Source organism: Perkinsus marinus, assembly GCF_000006405.1.
Source record: "Perkinsus marinus ATCC 50983 genomic scaffold scf_1104296932410, whole genome shotgun sequence".
Taxonomy (NCBI): domain Eukaryota; phylum Perkinsozoa; order Perkinsida; family Perkinsidae; genus Perkinsus; species Perkinsus marinus.
In genome coordinates, this window is record NW_003215453.1 from 700,140 (window position 1) to 717,099 (window position 16,960).

At 47.7% G+C, this 16,960-nt stretch overlaps 4 protein-coding genes across 4 annotated transcripts; 3 read left to right on the plus strand and 1 right to left on the minus strand.

Moving 5' to 3' along the window:
- Positions 1-2,077: 2,077 nt before the first annotated feature.
- Positions 2,078-7,413, minus strand: Pmar_PMAR022388 (conserved hypothetical protein; the record flags this gene model as incomplete). The annotated part of the gene is made up of 24 exons (XM_002785594.1): positions 2,078-2,227; positions 2,286-2,468; positions 2,513-2,610; positions 2,659-2,814; positions 2,863-3,092; positions 3,143-3,270; positions 3,318-3,415; positions 3,661-3,854; positions 3,903-3,965; positions 4,014-4,139; positions 4,572-4,722; positions 5,048-5,131; positions 5,199-5,274; positions 5,331-5,407; positions 5,455-5,626; positions 5,726-5,985; positions 6,024-6,201; positions 6,241-6,366; positions 6,411-6,498; positions 6,548-6,699; positions 6,746-6,811; positions 6,859-7,038; positions 7,082-7,170; positions 7,219-7,413. The coding sequence occupies 24 exons, from the start codon at positions 7,411-7,413 to the stop codon at positions 2,101-2,103; spliced, it is 3,297 nt and encodes a 1,098-aa protein (XP_002785640.1). The 3' UTR covers positions 2,078-2,100.
- Positions 7,414-9,021: 1,608 nt separating this feature from the next.
- Pmar_PMAR022389 (conserved hypothetical protein) lies at positions 9,022-9,870 on the plus strand. Its single transcript, XM_002785595.1, has 5 exons — positions 9,022-9,176; positions 9,227-9,311; positions 9,358-9,482; positions 9,525-9,627; positions 9,675-9,870. The coding sequence occupies exons 1-5, from the start codon at positions 9,048-9,050 to the stop codon at positions 9,713-9,715; spliced, it is 483 nt and encodes a 160-aa protein (XP_002785641.1). The 5' UTR covers positions 9,022-9,047; the 3' UTR covers positions 9,716-9,870.
- Positions 9,871-10,469: 599 nt separating this feature from the next.
- Positions 10,470-15,628, plus strand: Pmar_PMAR022390 (hypothetical protein). Its single transcript, XM_002785596.1, has 22 exons — positions 10,470-10,610; positions 10,661-10,750; positions 10,796-10,910; positions 10,953-11,033; positions 11,079-11,201; positions 11,241-11,365; positions 11,419-11,476; positions 11,526-11,623; positions 11,720-11,955; positions 12,170-12,278; positions 12,322-12,414; positions 12,456-12,540; positions 12,586-12,621; positions 12,667-12,822; positions 12,862-12,946; positions 13,405-13,468; positions 13,720-13,933; positions 14,098-14,214; positions 14,260-14,413; positions 14,455-14,559; positions 14,604-14,852; positions 14,896-15,628. Exons 1-22 carry the CDS (start codon positions 10,507-10,509, stop codon positions 15,429-15,431), a joined length of 3,033 nt encoding a protein of 1,010 aa, XP_002785642.1. The 5' UTR covers positions 10,470-10,506; the 3' UTR covers positions 15,432-15,628.
- An 841-nt stretch (positions 15,629-16,469) lies between these two features.
- Positions 16,470-16,675, plus strand: Pmar_PMAR022391 (hypothetical protein; the record flags this gene model as incomplete). The annotated part of the gene is made up of 1 exon (XM_002785597.1): positions 16,470-16,675. A coding segment is annotated over one exon (206 nt), but the record flags the coding sequence as incomplete, so codon positions are not given.
- Positions 16,676-16,960: the final 285 nt, after the last annotated feature.

Genomic DNA, 16,960 nt, shown 5'->3' on the forward strand with positions numbered 1-16,960 from the left:
TTCATGCTCACTGAGTGTTACGGACTGGAGTCTTTCTTGTCTAGAATGTGTTGTGCTGTCCAACGATACGGGAAGTTTTGGCATTGCACGTTGATCGAATGATTCAGTAGATCTACGACATCCTTGCAGGCCATTGCTAACGAGTTTATATTGTAGAGGTTAGCGCTAACCTAGGCCAAATACCGATGCTGATGGTCCCGTCGCTCCGTCTCCAATTCGCGTTTCAGAGATGTAATCGTGAGGTGGGCGGATCTTCCACGCGTTCCGTATGGCATAGCATGGTCATGGGCTGAAGGGCCTTCTGTATCTTATCCCAATCCCACCACTCCCGGGAGCAAGTACCGAAGAGGGTGAAGACAGGCACTGTCGTCGGCACAGTCACTGAATGTCGCTCAGACTCAGGGTCTCTTAGTGTCTTTCCCTCATCGATACTTCTAGAGTACTTCTACTCCTTCTACCGGACCCACGTGACCAGGAGTGGGACATTTAACCCGAAGTTGACATGTTTAGCGACCTCGTACATAAAGAAATGCAGTCCGTATATACCCGGGTTTATCAGGATCGCACATTCTTAACGCTGTCAAGCTCAGCGATCAAGGATATACATCCAATGATAGACGGTCGCGTTGGTAGGCGATCAACGACAGTTCACAAGGCACATTCCGCGTTACCCATGCTCAGTTAAGCTACACACACTTGATAACAGAATAGCATCGTGTTGTCATACCACGGGTCATATGAATAATCAAGAGTATCCCTTGCTCCAGCTTTAACCGATATTATCGGCGTGGTTGTTCGCACCTTGGCGTTCGGAACGGCACACGCGAACATAACACCTTTCCGAGGTAGCAGAGAGAGACAGTCTTTCTGTTAGATCCAAATAACACCTGATGACGTTTCTTCGTGCTTCCTGCGAGGTTTTTTGGCCGAACTCGTTCGGCGTGTAGTGCTGTAGCAAACCGTATATCGACATGTGACGGGACACTTGGCCGCCGAATACCATGTAGCAATATATATGCCGTGTGTTGATACGACGTTTCTGCTCTATTCAGTACAATATGAAAACGCATCCCAATTTATGATCAATTTGATCAGTTTTGCGTTATACGTGTCAGTATTTCTGCTTGAGCTTCAACACTGCGTTCCAGTTGGATTTCTCACCGGTGCTCGTTGGTTATTAATATCCTGGTCTCATTTCGGGAGTATCTGCAAACGACAAGGCCAGAGTGTTGACGCTGAAGAGGCGTCTCTCTGAGTCCGATAGAGACCTCATGGCTATCGTCGATTGGCTCAGCACTACCAACACGGATAAGCAGCTCTTGAAGGGGACAATGATTGGTAGAGTACTTCATTTTTTGAGCGTGTTTGTTCATCGCGATAAGGATTCATGGCTGAAACGGAAGTAATGTGCTCAAATGACATGAGCTCATGTTGCTGAACATGTATTTGATTCCCGAGAAAAGACTCCCGAGAGGAGGCATATTGTAGTGTGGCAAGAAAAAGTGAATCAAAGTGAGACAATATCACGGGCTCTCCTTTTCCATGCCTTGACGTTCTATAGATACTTCCAAATGGAGACTCGTTCTTCTGATAAGTCGATGACTACGTTTGTCAGTAACAAATTGTTACCTGTTTGAACTGCGGCAACAAGTGGAAGTTTCGCTAGCTATCTTATCAAAATGGCTGGTGGTACCATAGCTTGCAATGCCATGTTGTTCCTCGCACATTGAGACCGATTTGTGTTATTGTGCGCTATTCTTAGGAGTCATTTCCGTGAGCCGATTTTGTCGGAGATTCGGCTTGTTAGCGCGGTTTGCCTCAGCGTCAACCCTGGTCCCACTATCAGGCTTACACTGCGCACCGAAAGATCGAGATGAAGCCATGCAGGAAAGTTGGCTTTAAGTTCTAAGGACAAGCCCCCTCCATCATTCTGCAACAAGGTCGTGCATATTATGCACTGCATAACAAGGTCATCATATTCTTCAACGTTCTCACCTACAATTTTTACTTTACAATCCACAGTAATTCGCCCAACCCAAAGCGATTTGTGTATAGAAACAGTACGTTGGTGTAAGGTACGTCGGTGAGTTTCGAAGTTCTTCATTCTTGTCGTTTACTTTTCTTCTTCTTTGGTGCCTTGGACCTCCCAGTCTTCCTCTTCTTGCCCAACAACGCCAAGGCATCCGTAAGGTCAGCAGTATCTTTCTCCTCCTTGGCGGTCTTCGATCTAGGAAAAGAGCGAAAATCAATCAATCCATGCTCTTAGACAGGGCAACCGTCGTTACTTCTCTGCAGATTCCTGGTCCTCTTCTTCCTCATCATCACTCTGCTCATCGGCCTTTCGTTTCTTGTGGCTTGTCTCAACCCCAGCAGTTGACGTATCCAAATTGAGAATGTCATCAAAGAGTTCTCTGGCTTGCGATTGTTTCTGCATTTTCTCTTCCCATTCCTCATTGGCCACCTTGAACCTAATGAAGAATTAAGGACGGACAACAATAGACTTTTGCCTTACTCATGGAGCCCGAGTCGTTTCCATAGGACCATGTTCTTCTCCTTGATATCCTCCTCGATCTTCACCAAGCGTTCAGCCATTGTCTTGCGCAATGCCGCCTGAGGAGCCAATTCCATGCGAGATGCTCTTAGCGCTATCCCTAGTACATCGGCGATCGAGCTCTCCCACATCTTAGCCAAAACCCAAGACCCTGCAGAGGGCTGTGTGGCAAGCTTCTCGATCAAAGCCTCGTGCTTCACCAACGCACGGATGAACTGCATCCGCTGCCCTTGAGGTATAGGGGAGTTGGAATCATCAATAAACTAGCAATACCACGAAGAGTAATCCAAACGGTTCAAGTCACGACTTACACTCTCGATGAGCCTCCCGCCAGCCCGATCAGTGCAGTATCCAACGACAGATGATTCTTCTTCCGACTTCTTGGCATCAGCCAGGATCTGCGGGCCGAAACCACTGACCAAAGGCTGCACTCTCCTAGCTGGGAAGCGCAGGAGGAGCGTGGTGGCCAGAATGCATGCTCCTGATGACAGAGGTGCTCGAGGGAGCGATGACTCATCTTGTGAGAGGGAAAGCACAACACCTGAGATCCGACGAATATCATGGTCTAGTGATCCCCAGCTGTAGGCTCACCCCATGCTCTAGGGAAGGCCTCGCTCCCCTTAATCCCGAGGGCACCGAAAAAACGGTCAGCAAAGAGCTTGTAGTGCTCATTGACGTGCGCACAGGCCTCACAAAGTTTCTGTAGGGTTGCCAGGTGACTGAGATGGTGAACCACTTTGAGAAAGAGCCATCCATAGACTCTTACGGTGGTGATGTCGCTGCATTAGCAACAAGGAACTCCACAAGCCCCTCTTTACTAAGCAGCTCATGGAGATGTGGTGGATCACGGATGCTCGAGATAATCTGAATCACACAAGCAACGGTCATTCGTAGACTGAGCACAGCAGTAAGAAAAGAGATTTTCTCAGGCAAATTCGAAAAATCAGCAGAATTTCCTCGTTAATGAAAGAGAATTGTGAGCCGAGACTCTAACGGAGCATCGATACAATAACTAACTATTACACATTAAACTGAAATTGTTTTATATAAAACCGTTTCTGATATACGCGGGCGAGCGGGAAAATGACCACCCACCGAAATGAGCCTACCGCCTGCAGGACGTAAAGTCCAAAACCGCCCTCGTATAGGCTGGTCATATCTTCTTCAGTGAGGAGTTTCACAAAGCCCATAACACCCGAGTGGAAGACTTCTGGCTGCTCACTCGAACAGCGAGATATAAATACCTCCAATGAGCGCGAGCCCGGTCCGGATTGCATCAGATGCCGTATCGAGTCGGAGTCACCTAAATACAGAGCATCGCATTGGAGTTACGACTAAGCTCTATTTTTACCAAGTATTTGCTTGAAGACACTTTCATCAGGAGAGCCAACCGTCACTAGAAGCTGTATAGTAACTGAATGCATTCCTCCAATACCCGCAAGGATTCTCCAGTTCGGCTCACCGGAAGAGGAAGGATGCTCACAGAGCTCACATAGTTGCTGCTGTTGCTGGGACTCATCGTCAGCAGTATCGGACCCCGAGAGGCAGCCACAAAGCTTGGCGAGCAATTTGGAGCAGTAAGAGGGAACTGAGATATCGAAATGACCCCTAGTTTCCTAGCGACAATCTACTGCAATGTGAATTTGTACACTGAGTTGTTATTTATAGTGCATACTGTAAACGGTGTGAGGTTCAACGGTATAATACCGTCAACGGTTAGTGGTGAAAATCTGAATTTATACTCAACATCAACGATAAGGATTCAATCCTCTACCAATGCATATTAAATCTATAGTAGGTTACCTACAGCCAGTGTTGGAATATGTGTTCGTTTTCCTGAACTAAGCTCAGGAGTTTCCTCACTAACTATAGGAGTTCATGTACGGATTCGGGTACAAATGTACAGAAACCAACAAAATTCCACAAAATCTCCTCAGAATTTTCATATTGTCGACGACACATGTAGTTGACCATGTGCATATACTCCCATACTGGAGACTCCAGTTATTCCTTTTCTCACCAGATTTCTCGAGTTTATGAGCCGGCAAAGTGAGTGCCGTTTCCCGACCGCTAGCCGCAGCATTCTGTTGCTGTTGCCTCTTCTTTTTCTTCTTATTGGAGCTCGTAGATGGCTGAATATACCCAGCCAGAGTTAGAGCTAGGGAGCGTATCTAAAAACCACTACATTTTCGCAAATACGGAACGGTGGTCAGTTAATATGCGAAAACTGGGAAGTCTGAGACAGTTACTGTGTGAGCGAATATGCACATGGTTAATCACATATGTTGGTGAAAATCCTGAGGAAATTTTGGAAAATTCTGAATTTATTCCTATACATTTCTACTCGCATTTGTATGTTAACTCCTGAGCTGAAGAAAGGGAGTATAGGTTCCTTCAACACTGGGCACCTCTGAGGACATTCACAGCGAAGGATAATACACTCGATTCAATAACAAAGAGCCAGACGTTGTTAGATGCCCTCAAGAGCCAACCTACAATGTGAGTCGCACAAGCATCCCAAACCATGTCAGAGAAGTTCTCAACAATGTAGGCTACCAGAGTCTTCAACATAGAACGCACCTGAAAACAAAAAATGCCTACACCAGGGATCGAACTTGTGCGAGGAACAAGAACGCGAGAAATTCACCTGCTCATTATCCAATTGAGTAACTAGACATGCGACCGCCTCCTGAACAACATGGCTGCCGTATTGATCGTAGTACCTGTCAATCCAACAGTGGGGAGCTATGAACCCACTCGATCCAACACGCCTCATTACATATCAGTTTTGTCCAACAATCTTGAGCACATATCTATAAGCTCCTCCCCAAGGTTGTTATTCTTCAAGAACCGCACCTATTACCAACGATTTCACCCGGCCTATTATCCAAATCCCTCAGTACCAGTCTTTGGAGGTGTTTACTGCCAGCTTGATCCTGAAGCAAGAGCCCCTCTTGGCCTTTCAGCTCCTCAATCACAGCAGCAATCATCGGGAGATTGGCAGTAACCTCAGCTAGGGGCTCTCCAGAACTCCCTTCCCCTAGCTTGAGCACCTCCCCTACAGACCGTAGGTAACTGTGCGAGAACAACGAGCCAGGGATGTACAATATGATAAGATAAACACCATAAGATAAACTATTCAAAATAATTATATTGTGATTTCAAATCGTCTACCTTGTCAGATCTTTAGCCTTTTCCCTCTCTGCATAGCTGCGAGGTGGAGGGCCTTGTTCGCTCCTCCTGGGCGTTGTGACAACAGTATCATCCCCCGCATTCCTAGCACTATCCTCGCCTTGCTCCTGCTGATAGCCGGTGCTTTTCCGTCTGTTGCGACCACCACGAGCCATTGGTAAATCAAGAGTCAACTGCCTATGCGCTTCCTTCCTCAACACAATGCACGTATCGCAATACGTCAGAACTCGGAAACTCCCCGTCTACACCCGAAAATAACGGCGAATACAACGCCTACTACAGCGAGAATAATCGGTAGTAACATATCTGAGCTAGAGGTCTCGCTATGCTGGCTTATGAATGAGGCTTGCGTGGCCCGTTGATCTATATCCTTCAACGACGCTGGTCGAGGGGGAAGAGAGGGGTACGAAGCACACAGATGGGGCTTACGTCGCTTGTGCCGGTCATCTGGCCGATACCTACGAGCACTTGACATCAATACATTAGCAGGGACTTACGGAGTGCCGAATGTCTGCAAGTTGAATGCTCGTACGACAACCTCAAGGCCCATTAGAAGTCTGTGCTCTTCGGTAGGATACCCCAGCTCAGAGACTAAGAGTGCCGCAGCTTCTACTGTACATACCCTGAAAGCACCCGATAGCAATGTGACTGTAGCCCGTCATATTACCTATCCGCTTGACTCTGAGTCCTGCATAGAAACCGAGAAAGGGTGGTAGGCATGAGTCGCACACGAGGCACCGAGTGGTCTATACGCTCTAATACAGTGAACATCAGGGATCTGTGGCAGATCAAGGGCGTTGCTACTTTGTAGTCTCTTGGCTTGCTTCCAAGTCCCGTCCACTAGGATGATCAAAAGCTTCTCATTTCCCTCACAGTGGGCGGCCTGAGACGCTTCACCCTCAGAACGGAGCTCTTCAACCGTTTTGGATTCAGTTGAGGGGAACAACACGCAACACCTGCACACAGCAGTGATGCTAAACATATCGAGAGTGGCCTAACTACCTGGACTTGTGCGCATCTATTGCTTCCTGCAAAGCCTGCATGTCCTCCACTACTGAATCCACGTAACTACCAAACAGTAGTTCATTGGAAACCGCAACCCCATACACTGGTACATTCTGGCATCGTAGAGCTTCTCCAAAACCTTCCCAGTATTCGACGCCCTATAGCGTTCTTTGGCATGCATGTAAACCGCAATTTCGAAATTGAGATTCAGCCGCTCATCCTCCATGGGCCGCATGGAGCGGAGCTCATCACACACGCAAAGCTTTTTCTTCATGGCGCATTCCGCACACCTGACTTACGTTGGCCACAGGCTATTCCCAATCCTATACTCACCTGTGGCTGTGCTCTATCATCAGCTTGCTCGTAGCAGTAGTAATAGCAACACCGACTCTCTCGCGTTCCTCTCGTGGAAGACTACTGAGCTGACTATGGAAACAATCACTATTATTGGCTCAACGTCCCCATAGTACATGTTCAATCCTAGCACAGTTTATAGGCCGTTTGGTCTCCTTCCATTGTTTCTTATTCCAGGGATCATTAGTTATCAGTTTACCATTCTCAGTAGCCTCCTCGATCACTGCAGTGGCTTCCTTCTCAACGGTCTCGTCCCAGGCTGGGAGCCGAGCGACGAGATGGTCAATTGAGGAGGGGGATCGAATGACCATATAAAACTAAGATTACAGACCTAGGCGAACAGCTTTAGCAAGGCATATCGATTTCCCAAGTACGCTAACGGCCCAGATCACCAACCCCTGGAGATTGATTTGATGACCACCTTCAGGAATGTAGGTAAGTGGACGTATAAGACCTGCACAGATGACCTAACAGTAGCTCTGCCCACATCTAACTCAACAAGACCCGATCTCTGACCTTTTCGTATAGGTGCAATTGCTGGCACAATTACTGTAGTTGATGACGCAGAGTCGAGAAAATATATCCAATAAAGACTGAGCGTAAGGATTAGATTCACCAAACGAGTTGATCAAGCAGAATGAAGCCGAATATCAGGCGGCAACTTGGAATTGTTGTCACCGACAGCCAACTCTAGTTTCTCTGCTACAAGTAAAGAATAATCGACGAGATTTAAGTAATCCTCATAATCGACAGTCGTAAAAGAAAGGTCGGGATAAGATTCTTATCATAAGAATCGAGAATCAGAAGGAGTAGAACACTGTCGCACGCGAAATCGTAACTCAATACGACGGGCATAAAGATGCCGGAGATTATCAAGTAAAGAGCGAAATGAAGCACGGGAAGTAGGGACAGAAAACTTCACCCTGGCATGAGCCTTGATCACATGACGCAACCTCAGATAGAAGGTATGCTCGATGTCGATCAAAGGCATGTCTGCTTCACGATCTTTGAACGAGGTAACGAATTTTACAGTACCGAAATCTAAACCACCAAGTTTATCCAACACACGAAAATAACGCTTACTCGGTAGTGAGTGGCGAAAGAGCCAAATACGACATGTAGGAACTGTTAGCCCGAGATCGTAAATGGTCTCTCCTGCACGAACAGCATCACCAACCGCGTAAGCAGAAATATTAGACAATAAAGACGGAAAAAGCTTTATCTTCATACCGTACATCGCCAAATACAAAGACCCGACATTCGGGGGAGAAGAACCACAGTGTCGCAGAGCATCACAGATCACCCTTGAATCGCAGTTAAAAACCCCGGAGATCACCGAATTTTCGTTAGGATTAGGTAAGATCGTCAAACCGGCCGATCTTAGATAATCACAAAACGAGTCCTTCGGGAAGGTATCCTCCACAAATAAACCGCAAGGGGCAAACGCCGAGCCGATGAGGTGAGCCAGTAGGTCTCTGAACCGGTTACGCGGCGTAACTTACGTCAATTGAGATCGATTAGTTGGGCGCGCGCAAGGGTCCACCAGCATTATCATTTGTTGAAGATCTATTCAGACTCTGGTGGACTATGTCACGTCCTCTATATTTTCTGCTATTTCGTAACGGACCGTAGGAGCACCAGGTGCATTCCTTGTATGTAAAAATCTTCATTGATTGGCATTGAGTGTTTTGTTCAACTCCCATTGTCCCACGTTTCGATCTTCAACTTTTATTGATGAGAGCAGGATTTGATCTAATATATTTATGTCACCATATGTTTAGAAGGAGATTATATATATGATAACATAGATTAACATTACGATTGCCGATCGCGTTAAGATCGTTATTACGAGTCAAACAGGAATTGCCCAAGATCAGCAATGAAACCGCTGTAACGGTTCGGTTATTCTCAGGAGTCGGTTTTGGTATAATTGTCATTACACTGGATGTCTCTCCGCGCCTCTCGTTTACTTCGTGCTGGCCTCCTGCCGAGCGCCAACACCCCAGCAGGCATCACCAACCGACTTCTGCTAACAATGGGCTCTCCTAGGGAGAACATTTTCTATCTTAAACCGGTAGGGATAGAGCGTTGCCTTACCCTCTCCCCACTTTGGAGTATTGTCAGATCGACAGCGTGACAGTACCGGGTACTGAGGGTACTTTCACTATCACCAATAATCACTCTCTAGTGATATCTCAGTTATCTCCTGGTGAGCATCCTAATGAGTCGTAACACCGTTGTATCATTATTTTCAGGAGTAATTACTGTTCGTGATGGTACTGAGCTCAAAGATTTCTTCATTTCCGACGGTTTCGTATTCTTCAATCAACCCTCGGACGGCACTGGTTGTTGTCGTGCTGAAATCTCCGGTGTGGAATTGGTAGTTTACTAATCTCAATGAAGCCTAGATGGACTTGTCCAGGTGCCTAAGGAAGCATTAGATAAGGATAGAGCCGCTCAGTTGTTGTCGGAGGTACAGTCAGCCGCTAAGGAGACTGAATGGGACAAGGTCAAGGCACAGCTTGGTAATAGTGACGGCTCATTAATAAGGTCGCAAGTATTAAATGGTCAGGTACGAATCTGCTGAACCAGGTTATTAAGCATGCTGACTAGATGCAACGGTTGATACCAGCACTACTAGCCTCGTTTTTCTTGAGACATTTGACGGTTTTCTGTTCCTACTTGTCGGCCTTAACGGTGGGAGAACGGCCTCAAGTAGACGGAGAGGAGTAGATGGTGATGATTGTGTTGTTGATCTCCTTTGTACGAATATCGTTCTGTGCTGCGTTGTCACTGGGGTGGTAGATAGCTGCTGCCACTGTAGTTAAGATCATCAGCTTGTTCTTGCATCGTGTATTTCAGGCTTTGGAAGCATCATCTGAAATTATGAAGATTCAAGATTCTCTCAAACTTACAATGTTGATGTGTAGTCTATCCATCTGGTCGGCTCTACGGGATCTCTAGGACGGCAAGGTCGGAAACGATGTTCGAACCGTTTTTCTCATGGCGGCGGTTGCTGTTATTGACAGTTTCGGATATAGGGAGTGCCTTGAGTTGAACGTACTTTAATTTATCGCGGTAGGCTTGGAAGAGTGTAGTTGGGGAGATCTCGTTGCTATCGCCCATCGCTTTATCGGTCTAAGGCTGGTAGTCCCTGTAGGTGAGTAGTAATGTCGTCTGCAATGCTGCAGTACAGGCATGTTATATCTGATGATTCCACTGGAACATTGTGATGAACCACAGAATTGAAGCATTGTGGATTTCTGGGACTAGGCTCACCACGTGACTGCGATGAGGTCTTTTTGTAGACGTCTGGCGTAGATTCATCATGATTCCTATTAAGACCTACTGAATGAGCCTGCTATGCAGTAGTTGTTATTGTTGGCTATCCTGTCTACTAATTCATGGCCAACCACGGTCAATTCCCTCCTGTCCACGGTGGGGGCTCCTCCTCGGCGGCCTATCCTCCACCCCCGCCTGCTGGGGTATCCTATCCTCATCCCGATGAGTAAGTTGTTGCCATCTTGATTAGCATCGTCATCACCATAGCTCCCTCAGGGTCTACCCTCCCTATGTATGGGCCCCTGCCTTCCCAGGGGGATTCGCATTACCGCCAGGACCCAACTACGACGACAATCCAGCTTGGGTGTATGGAACACTTTCTGTAGATGTAAGGCAATAGATGGCGATCAGGCGATTCCGGCAAGCCATGTCTCACCCGATGGCAACACCAGTCGTCCCTGAAGCGGCTCGGAAGAGGACCAATGAGGTGTTGGCCCGACTGAGTGAAGAGCGCAAGCAACTCATGGTAAGTGTATATGAGATGTGCCAAGGCGATTCCATTGCCCAGTCGCGCTTCCCGCCCTTGACCCCGTCCAGTGTGGGTGGTCAGCAATACCAAGGAGGGTTTACAACGCCGCTGCCCCGTGGGGTAGGAGAGTGGGGTCGAGTGTGTTGATGGGCTGTGTTGTAACAGATAGAAGGGCTTGTCTCACCTCGAGGCCATGGGCACCAGGGGCTTGGTCCTACGATGAATGTGATACACGAGGAAAGTCCTCATCAAGAGCAAGCACCTCCTGGGAGTGCACCGACCTTCGGAGTAAGGATAAGATGGAGTCAACGGCCCATCGGTATTCAGGAGGGGCCGCGCTTTGGGACTGCAGAAGCCCGATCACCGGAGGAACGGGCGGTGGCGGCGCGACGTAGGAATACTATGCTGCGGACAAGCCTTCCGAATAGGCGCAGTACAATTGATAATTTCTTGTGAGTTGATGCCTCCTGGTGGTGGTGGTGGTGAATGATCAGTCTGTTGTTAGGAATAGAGACTTTAGGAGGTCCCTGTCGGCGGACACCAGGATAGAGAATGAGCCTCCGGTACCATGCGGTGTGTGTTTAGATGTATTGAGACCAGGATGTTTTACAGGGCGATGCGTATGAGGATAAGGAGAACTATCACAGGAGCAGTAACATGACTGAGGGCCGCCTTCGTAACCATCATCTGGATCAGACTGCAGCTTTCGGGTAGGATGGAAGTATAACAATGAATCGATAATATACTGGTGTTATGGTATTGCCTTGTAAACGGTCGGTGATGGCTCGCAGATCGCATTCTTTCAGATCGTTTGAGCCCGCACAAGTCTCCCCTAGACTTAAGAGGAGGTCTACCACGGGTGGTGTCCCCAACCGTCCGGCCCGGCCGGTATTGTTCAGTAGAGGCACGGGCAACGCCGACATACGGGATGTCCATGCAATGTGTTGTGATGCATGCCCGTGTAAAAACGGGGGTAAGGCTGTGTGCTGCGAGCATTGCTCACTGAAGGATGAGAACCGCCATAAGAAACGGGCTGATCGAGGTGAGTTACTCATCATCCACTTTTGTGATTTCCGAACCGAACGGTTTGATTCTGAGAATACGACTATAGACTGTGACCCGTATGTGAGGAAATGTGAATCGATTCACATGGTAGTCACGATGTAGCCTGATGAACTATAGTTAATTGGGGAAGTTATTTCTTCGCACTGCGTGTCTGAACTTATTTAGGGTGAATGTATGTGATGGTTACTCAGGTGAAGTGAAGGACACAGCCTGCAACACTGACTGGGAGGGCGAGGGGGTCACCAAGGGGGGTCTCTCTAATGCAGTAAAGATGAGGAGAAAGAGGCCTCGGAATAGCTCGTAGGCCTCATCAGCCCCTCCTCAACTGTATGTCTAGTCTCAGGCCATCTGATGAAAATGGACAAGAGGGCCGACGACGTTCATCTGAGGATGTCTGCCACCACATTGGGCCTTGGCGTGGAGAAGTGCCACCGAGGTAGGGAAAGGGGGGGTCTTGCTGATGATGATCGTGGTCAGACCTACTCCGCCAGAGGATGCTGCTGTGCCTGAGCGTATTGCTAGGCCGGAAATGAGGAAGGCAGGATCACGAGTTCGAGGGGAGGTGGGGGCCCGCGCACAGGAGCATCATCATGATGATGATTATCAGCAGCAGCTCCATCATAGTTCCCAGACTAGTTATGAGGTAAGTGATCGAGCCGACGCTCCTGTGTCGGGACTAGTGGGGTAGGGTACTTTCCAATCGCTGTTGGATGAGGCGGAGGCTGCGGTGACGGAGGTTGTGAATCAGCATGAACGCAGACACCACCAGCAACAGTCGCATCGGGCACATAGACGAGCACATCATCGGGGTGGTCATAGAGAAGAACGCAGGAAAAAGGAAACTGTAGGTCTCGGCGAATTGGATTGGGACATGCATGTTCAGGGTGTCCCTCGACAGGGAGGCAGCCTGAGCTCGGCGGATGATCTACAACCCGACCAACCTCAGGGTAAGGGCACCAGCTACGACAGTAGTATTAGTGACCATCTGACCCTAGTAGTAGTAGTAGTAGTAGTAGTAGCTTGACATAGCTACCATGCTCAGAGTATAGAGTTTCGTGCAGTTTCGTGAGACCGACAGTAATCTTTAGGAAGCCACGGTGCCGATAATTAGTTTTAGAGCTACTTGGCCTTGTCGGTAAATATCTCTAATGCACGGTTACAGCGATATAGTTTTGAATCGCCCCATGATCCCTGTGAAAAATTGTCATTCAAAATTGTTAGTGATATGGAGTGATAACCTTTTCGGTCAGCGGTGATAGTAGCCGTAATGTGGTATCATGTTCCTGTTGTTCCGTATAGATATTGGAGGTAGAGAGATAAGGAGGACTGAGCGTCGAAAACATTTAGAAGATAGGAGACAGGCCGAACTGCTACGGACAGGCAGGCGTCCTCTGCTCGGGTCTATTGGGGTGATAGAGAATCTCAGGTCCGGTTGGAGGCCATTCCAATCCAGTTGAGGAGTCTTATGAAGATCCTGATGAGACTGCGAGGTGGGTTGGGAGTAGCTAGAGTTATAATACGTATTTGCTTTCCGCAGCTGAGCTCGGGAGTTTTCATCATTTAGAAGAATTTATGAACGACTTAAGGTAGCCAATTGGAATTTTCCAAAAATTTTCCCACAATGCTTCAATTTTTATAATCGATTGTTATTTTCCAATACTATTAGTCATCGTTTTAATCGTCTACATACTATGATCAAATACATTGCTATACCTGAAACTAACAGCTGATTGTGCTTTAGGCATTTGTCCTTCGATGAAGATCTCTCATTTGATGTGGCAGTTGAGGCTGAGCCTGACTTCATCGTCCCTGTTATGGATGAGGAGGATACTATATCGGACATACCTCTACCACATGATCAACCCCAAAGGGGGGGCCAGCACACATTGGAGGAGATATCGTTTACGAATCAACATCGAAGAGGAGGAAGAGGCAACAAGATGGTGGATACTTCGGTGAGTACTTCCTCTAGTGTGTTGCTCTCCTGTTTCCAAGGAGTGTCTTGGTTTGCTTCTATTTACTGTCTTATCCATAGAGCAGTTGTTTATGTCGCTACTATTTCATGTACAGATTCCGTAAATTGCGAGTGAATCGTCGTTGGTATTGTTGTCGGGCTCAGTTACAAGTTGGACCGGAGCTCTATCCTCCAGTGCCAGCTCCTACCCGGAAGAAGACGACTCAGCGTAGGAGAAATAGAGATCCAGAGAGCAGTGATGGAACTCTTGAGGAAGAATTTGTAGTTGTCGGGTTATAACCCTTGATCGGAAGGTAATCTTGGCAGGAACAACACCGGTACGGCAGAGGGGCTCCGAGATCTACTCGAAGGGCTCCTCTTGATATCCTCAAGGGTGAAAGAATCATCTATAAGCGAACTGATAGTGGCGATGATCTCATGATTGGAGTCCTTACCCGACACAAGCATGATAAAAAACGGAGTAGGAGCAACGGTATCTCGAGGATGACCATATGGTGTTAGATGATCATTCACTTGAGGGCGGCCGCAGCAGACGATCGTCAGCGGTCGAGCGTGCGTCCTTCCACAAGAACAGGGCCAGTCAAGAGAGTTACGATCCCAATCAATGTGAGGTCGGCCTTGGAAGCGATGCTCATTTCATTAGTGTTCAGCAGCAGCCATGCGAGCACCAGTGTCGGAGGGGTCATCCCGAGCTCAGCAGAAAAGGAAGGGTCAAGTTGTGGAGAAGCGAGGGAAGAAAAAGGCAGTATCCCGTACAAGACAACCGCAGCCCAAGGCGAAGTCGAGGGCGGCACGGAAGAAGACTGGGGTGATCAATGCGAAGAAGGGGGCACAAAAGGTCGCGGCGGCTAACGCATCTAAGGGGCAACAGGACACCATTAGGGCCAATAAGAAAAACCGTAAGAGGATAATACGCGTGGAGTTTTTAGGGGATAATTCTAGGTGACTCGAGGAAGGAAGTGACGGGAACGGACGGCGTAGTGGCTCATGCTCATCGTGGTGGTGGGCCGACCTGTGCACAGTATTGCCCAGAGGACAAGTGTTGGAAAAGTGATGGTATGGATAGGGAGATCCCTGCTGGTCATAAGCTAGTTTCATATGCGAAGGACCGCACTATGAAGATTTTCACAAATGTTCGGTGTGTGGTGCCTTTGGACTCGCAACACTTCATGCCAGTGTTGTTCCAGCTGGGGCCCTTACAACAGAAGTTACCCGAAACGGTCTCTGAGGGCAGCTCGGCCATCATAACGATCTTAGAGTGTGGTGAAGGTGGTGATAAAGCTGTCGATGAGTTCCCTGTTTCGGTGAAGTATGAGGATAAGGAGCGCTCACTTGGGGCGGGTGACTTTTTCATTGTTCGTGCTGGGATTACCTACAGTATCCTCAATGAACACCGTACGAAGGACGCCAAGATTCTTATGGTACTACGACAAGACACTGTGGAAGACTCTGGTCTGAACTCTGATGTTGAGGCATGAGGCGGCTCGGTAGTGATGATGTAGATGACGGGTACAGTATTCTTTTTAGCTTACAATCTTACATATTACCCCATCCGCTCGGTTACTTCCACCGTGGCGCTGTTATTCGAATTAGTGTATCGTCGAATGAATGCAGTAGAGAATACTATTAATATAAGGGAGACATGAACGGAATCCACTTATAATGCAGACATACACGACATGAGAGTTGTGTTATTATAATGGAACTAAATCGAGTGAATTGTCCTCTCAGAAGCTTGCTGTAGTTCTACATGTGCCGTCTGTCCCTCCATGACCGGTAGTAAGCGTCTACTTGCGTCTACGATCATAATGGTCTAGAGCAGGCTTTGATAGGTAGTTTGTCAGTATCATTACGGTGACTGGAATTCACTTGCTTCATGTCAATACGGGCAGCTCGATTATACCATGGATCGGCGTTGTGTTGATGGTGAATGTATTAATGTAGGATGATGATATACAGTGACGTTTCACCCGTTTTACGCGAAGTGGCGTTAAACTCGGTGAAAAACGCGATATTCGCGGGATGCAGTAGTCGTGAAATGTATTTTCACTAGTGTTTTTCATATCACGGGTGAGACTCCGGTGAAATTGTATAGCAATGGGAGCTTGGAACTCCGTCCCATCGCCGAGCACGTTATATGAGGAAGGACGGTGGAGGTAGCATACCCACTAATATTCTGAAAGGTCCTGTCTGTACTGCAGGCATCATGGTAGAGTATCTAAGGCAAGAGAGGCTCGAGTAAATGTGATATGCTGTGGTGTCACAAAGAGAATCTGTGAGATCATAACTATGACCAATACTATGGGCCTTCAACACCACAGAAGCGACGCTTTTGACTATGACAGGATAATCCAACCCAACCAGTATGTTCAGATCGACGACGGGAGTATGTACGGATAGTTTTTTATCAGAGGGCAAGACGAGTGTTCAGAGGATCACTGTGGAGAAGTCAGTGATACCATACGTGGCCGCCTCATAGTAGGGTTTGTTGTTTCAGCGTACTCTACCTGTACAAGTCTTCACCTTCATTCACGATATTGTTAGCAGTATGGGTCTCTTGCCTCAGTCTGTCCTGATCTCACTCATATACTGTGAGCGCCTCTTGAGGTGTTGCGGCTTTCGTTTGACTGTACGATCATGGAAAAGTATTATATTAGGATCATTGGTGATAGCATGTAAAATGTGGGATGATGTTCCTGTTCGCAATCACAACTTCGCTGAAGTTCTTCCCATAGAATTCACACCGAAAGTAGTATGCCGTTGTGAGGCTGCAGTGGCGACGAGACTGTGCTTCCACTTCTGGGTGAGTGAGGAAGAATATCACCTCCGGTATAAGCTCATGTTCACACCCTATCGGTTGAGTATTACAACGCAACCACGGTTGAAGAGGAGGAGGAGGTTTTTGATGGACCAATTGAGACCGTCGGGAAGATGACGTCTGCAGCATATTATTATGATGAACTTGGCGGCTCCTTCAGAAATGGAGCTTCACGGGCGAGCTCATCCC

What these genes read in the sequence shown, in the direction of transcription:
- Pmar_PMAR022390 (XM_002785596.1), top strand. Translation starts at nt 10,507, where the DNA reads ATGGCCAACCACGGTCAATTCCCTCCTGTCCACGGTGGGGGCTCCTCC. An exon ending in GACGACAATCCAGCTTGGGT is followed by an intron (nt 10,751 to 10,795) that starts GTATGGAACACT and finishes GATGGCGATCAG; the next exon opens with GCGATTCCGGCAAGCCATGT. An exon ending in GATCAGACTGCAGCTTTCGG is followed by an intron (nt 11,624 to 11,719) that starts GTAGGATGGAAG and finishes GCATTCTTTCAG; the next exon opens with ATCGTTTGAGCCCGCACAAG.
- Pmar_PMAR022389 (XM_002785595.1), top strand. Translation starts at nt 9,048, where the DNA reads ATGTCTCTCCGCGCCTCTCGTTTACTTCGTGCTGGCCTCCTGCCGAGC. An exon ending in ACATTTTCTATCTTAAACCG is followed by an intron (nt 9,177 to 9,226) that starts GTAGGGATAGAG and finishes GAGTATTGTCAG; the next exon opens with ATCGACAGCGTGACAGTACC. An exon ending in CAAGGTCAAGGCACAGCTTG is followed by an intron (nt 9,628 to 9,674) that starts GTAATAGTGACG and finishes TTAAATGGTCAG; the next exon opens with GTACGAATCTGCTGAACCAG.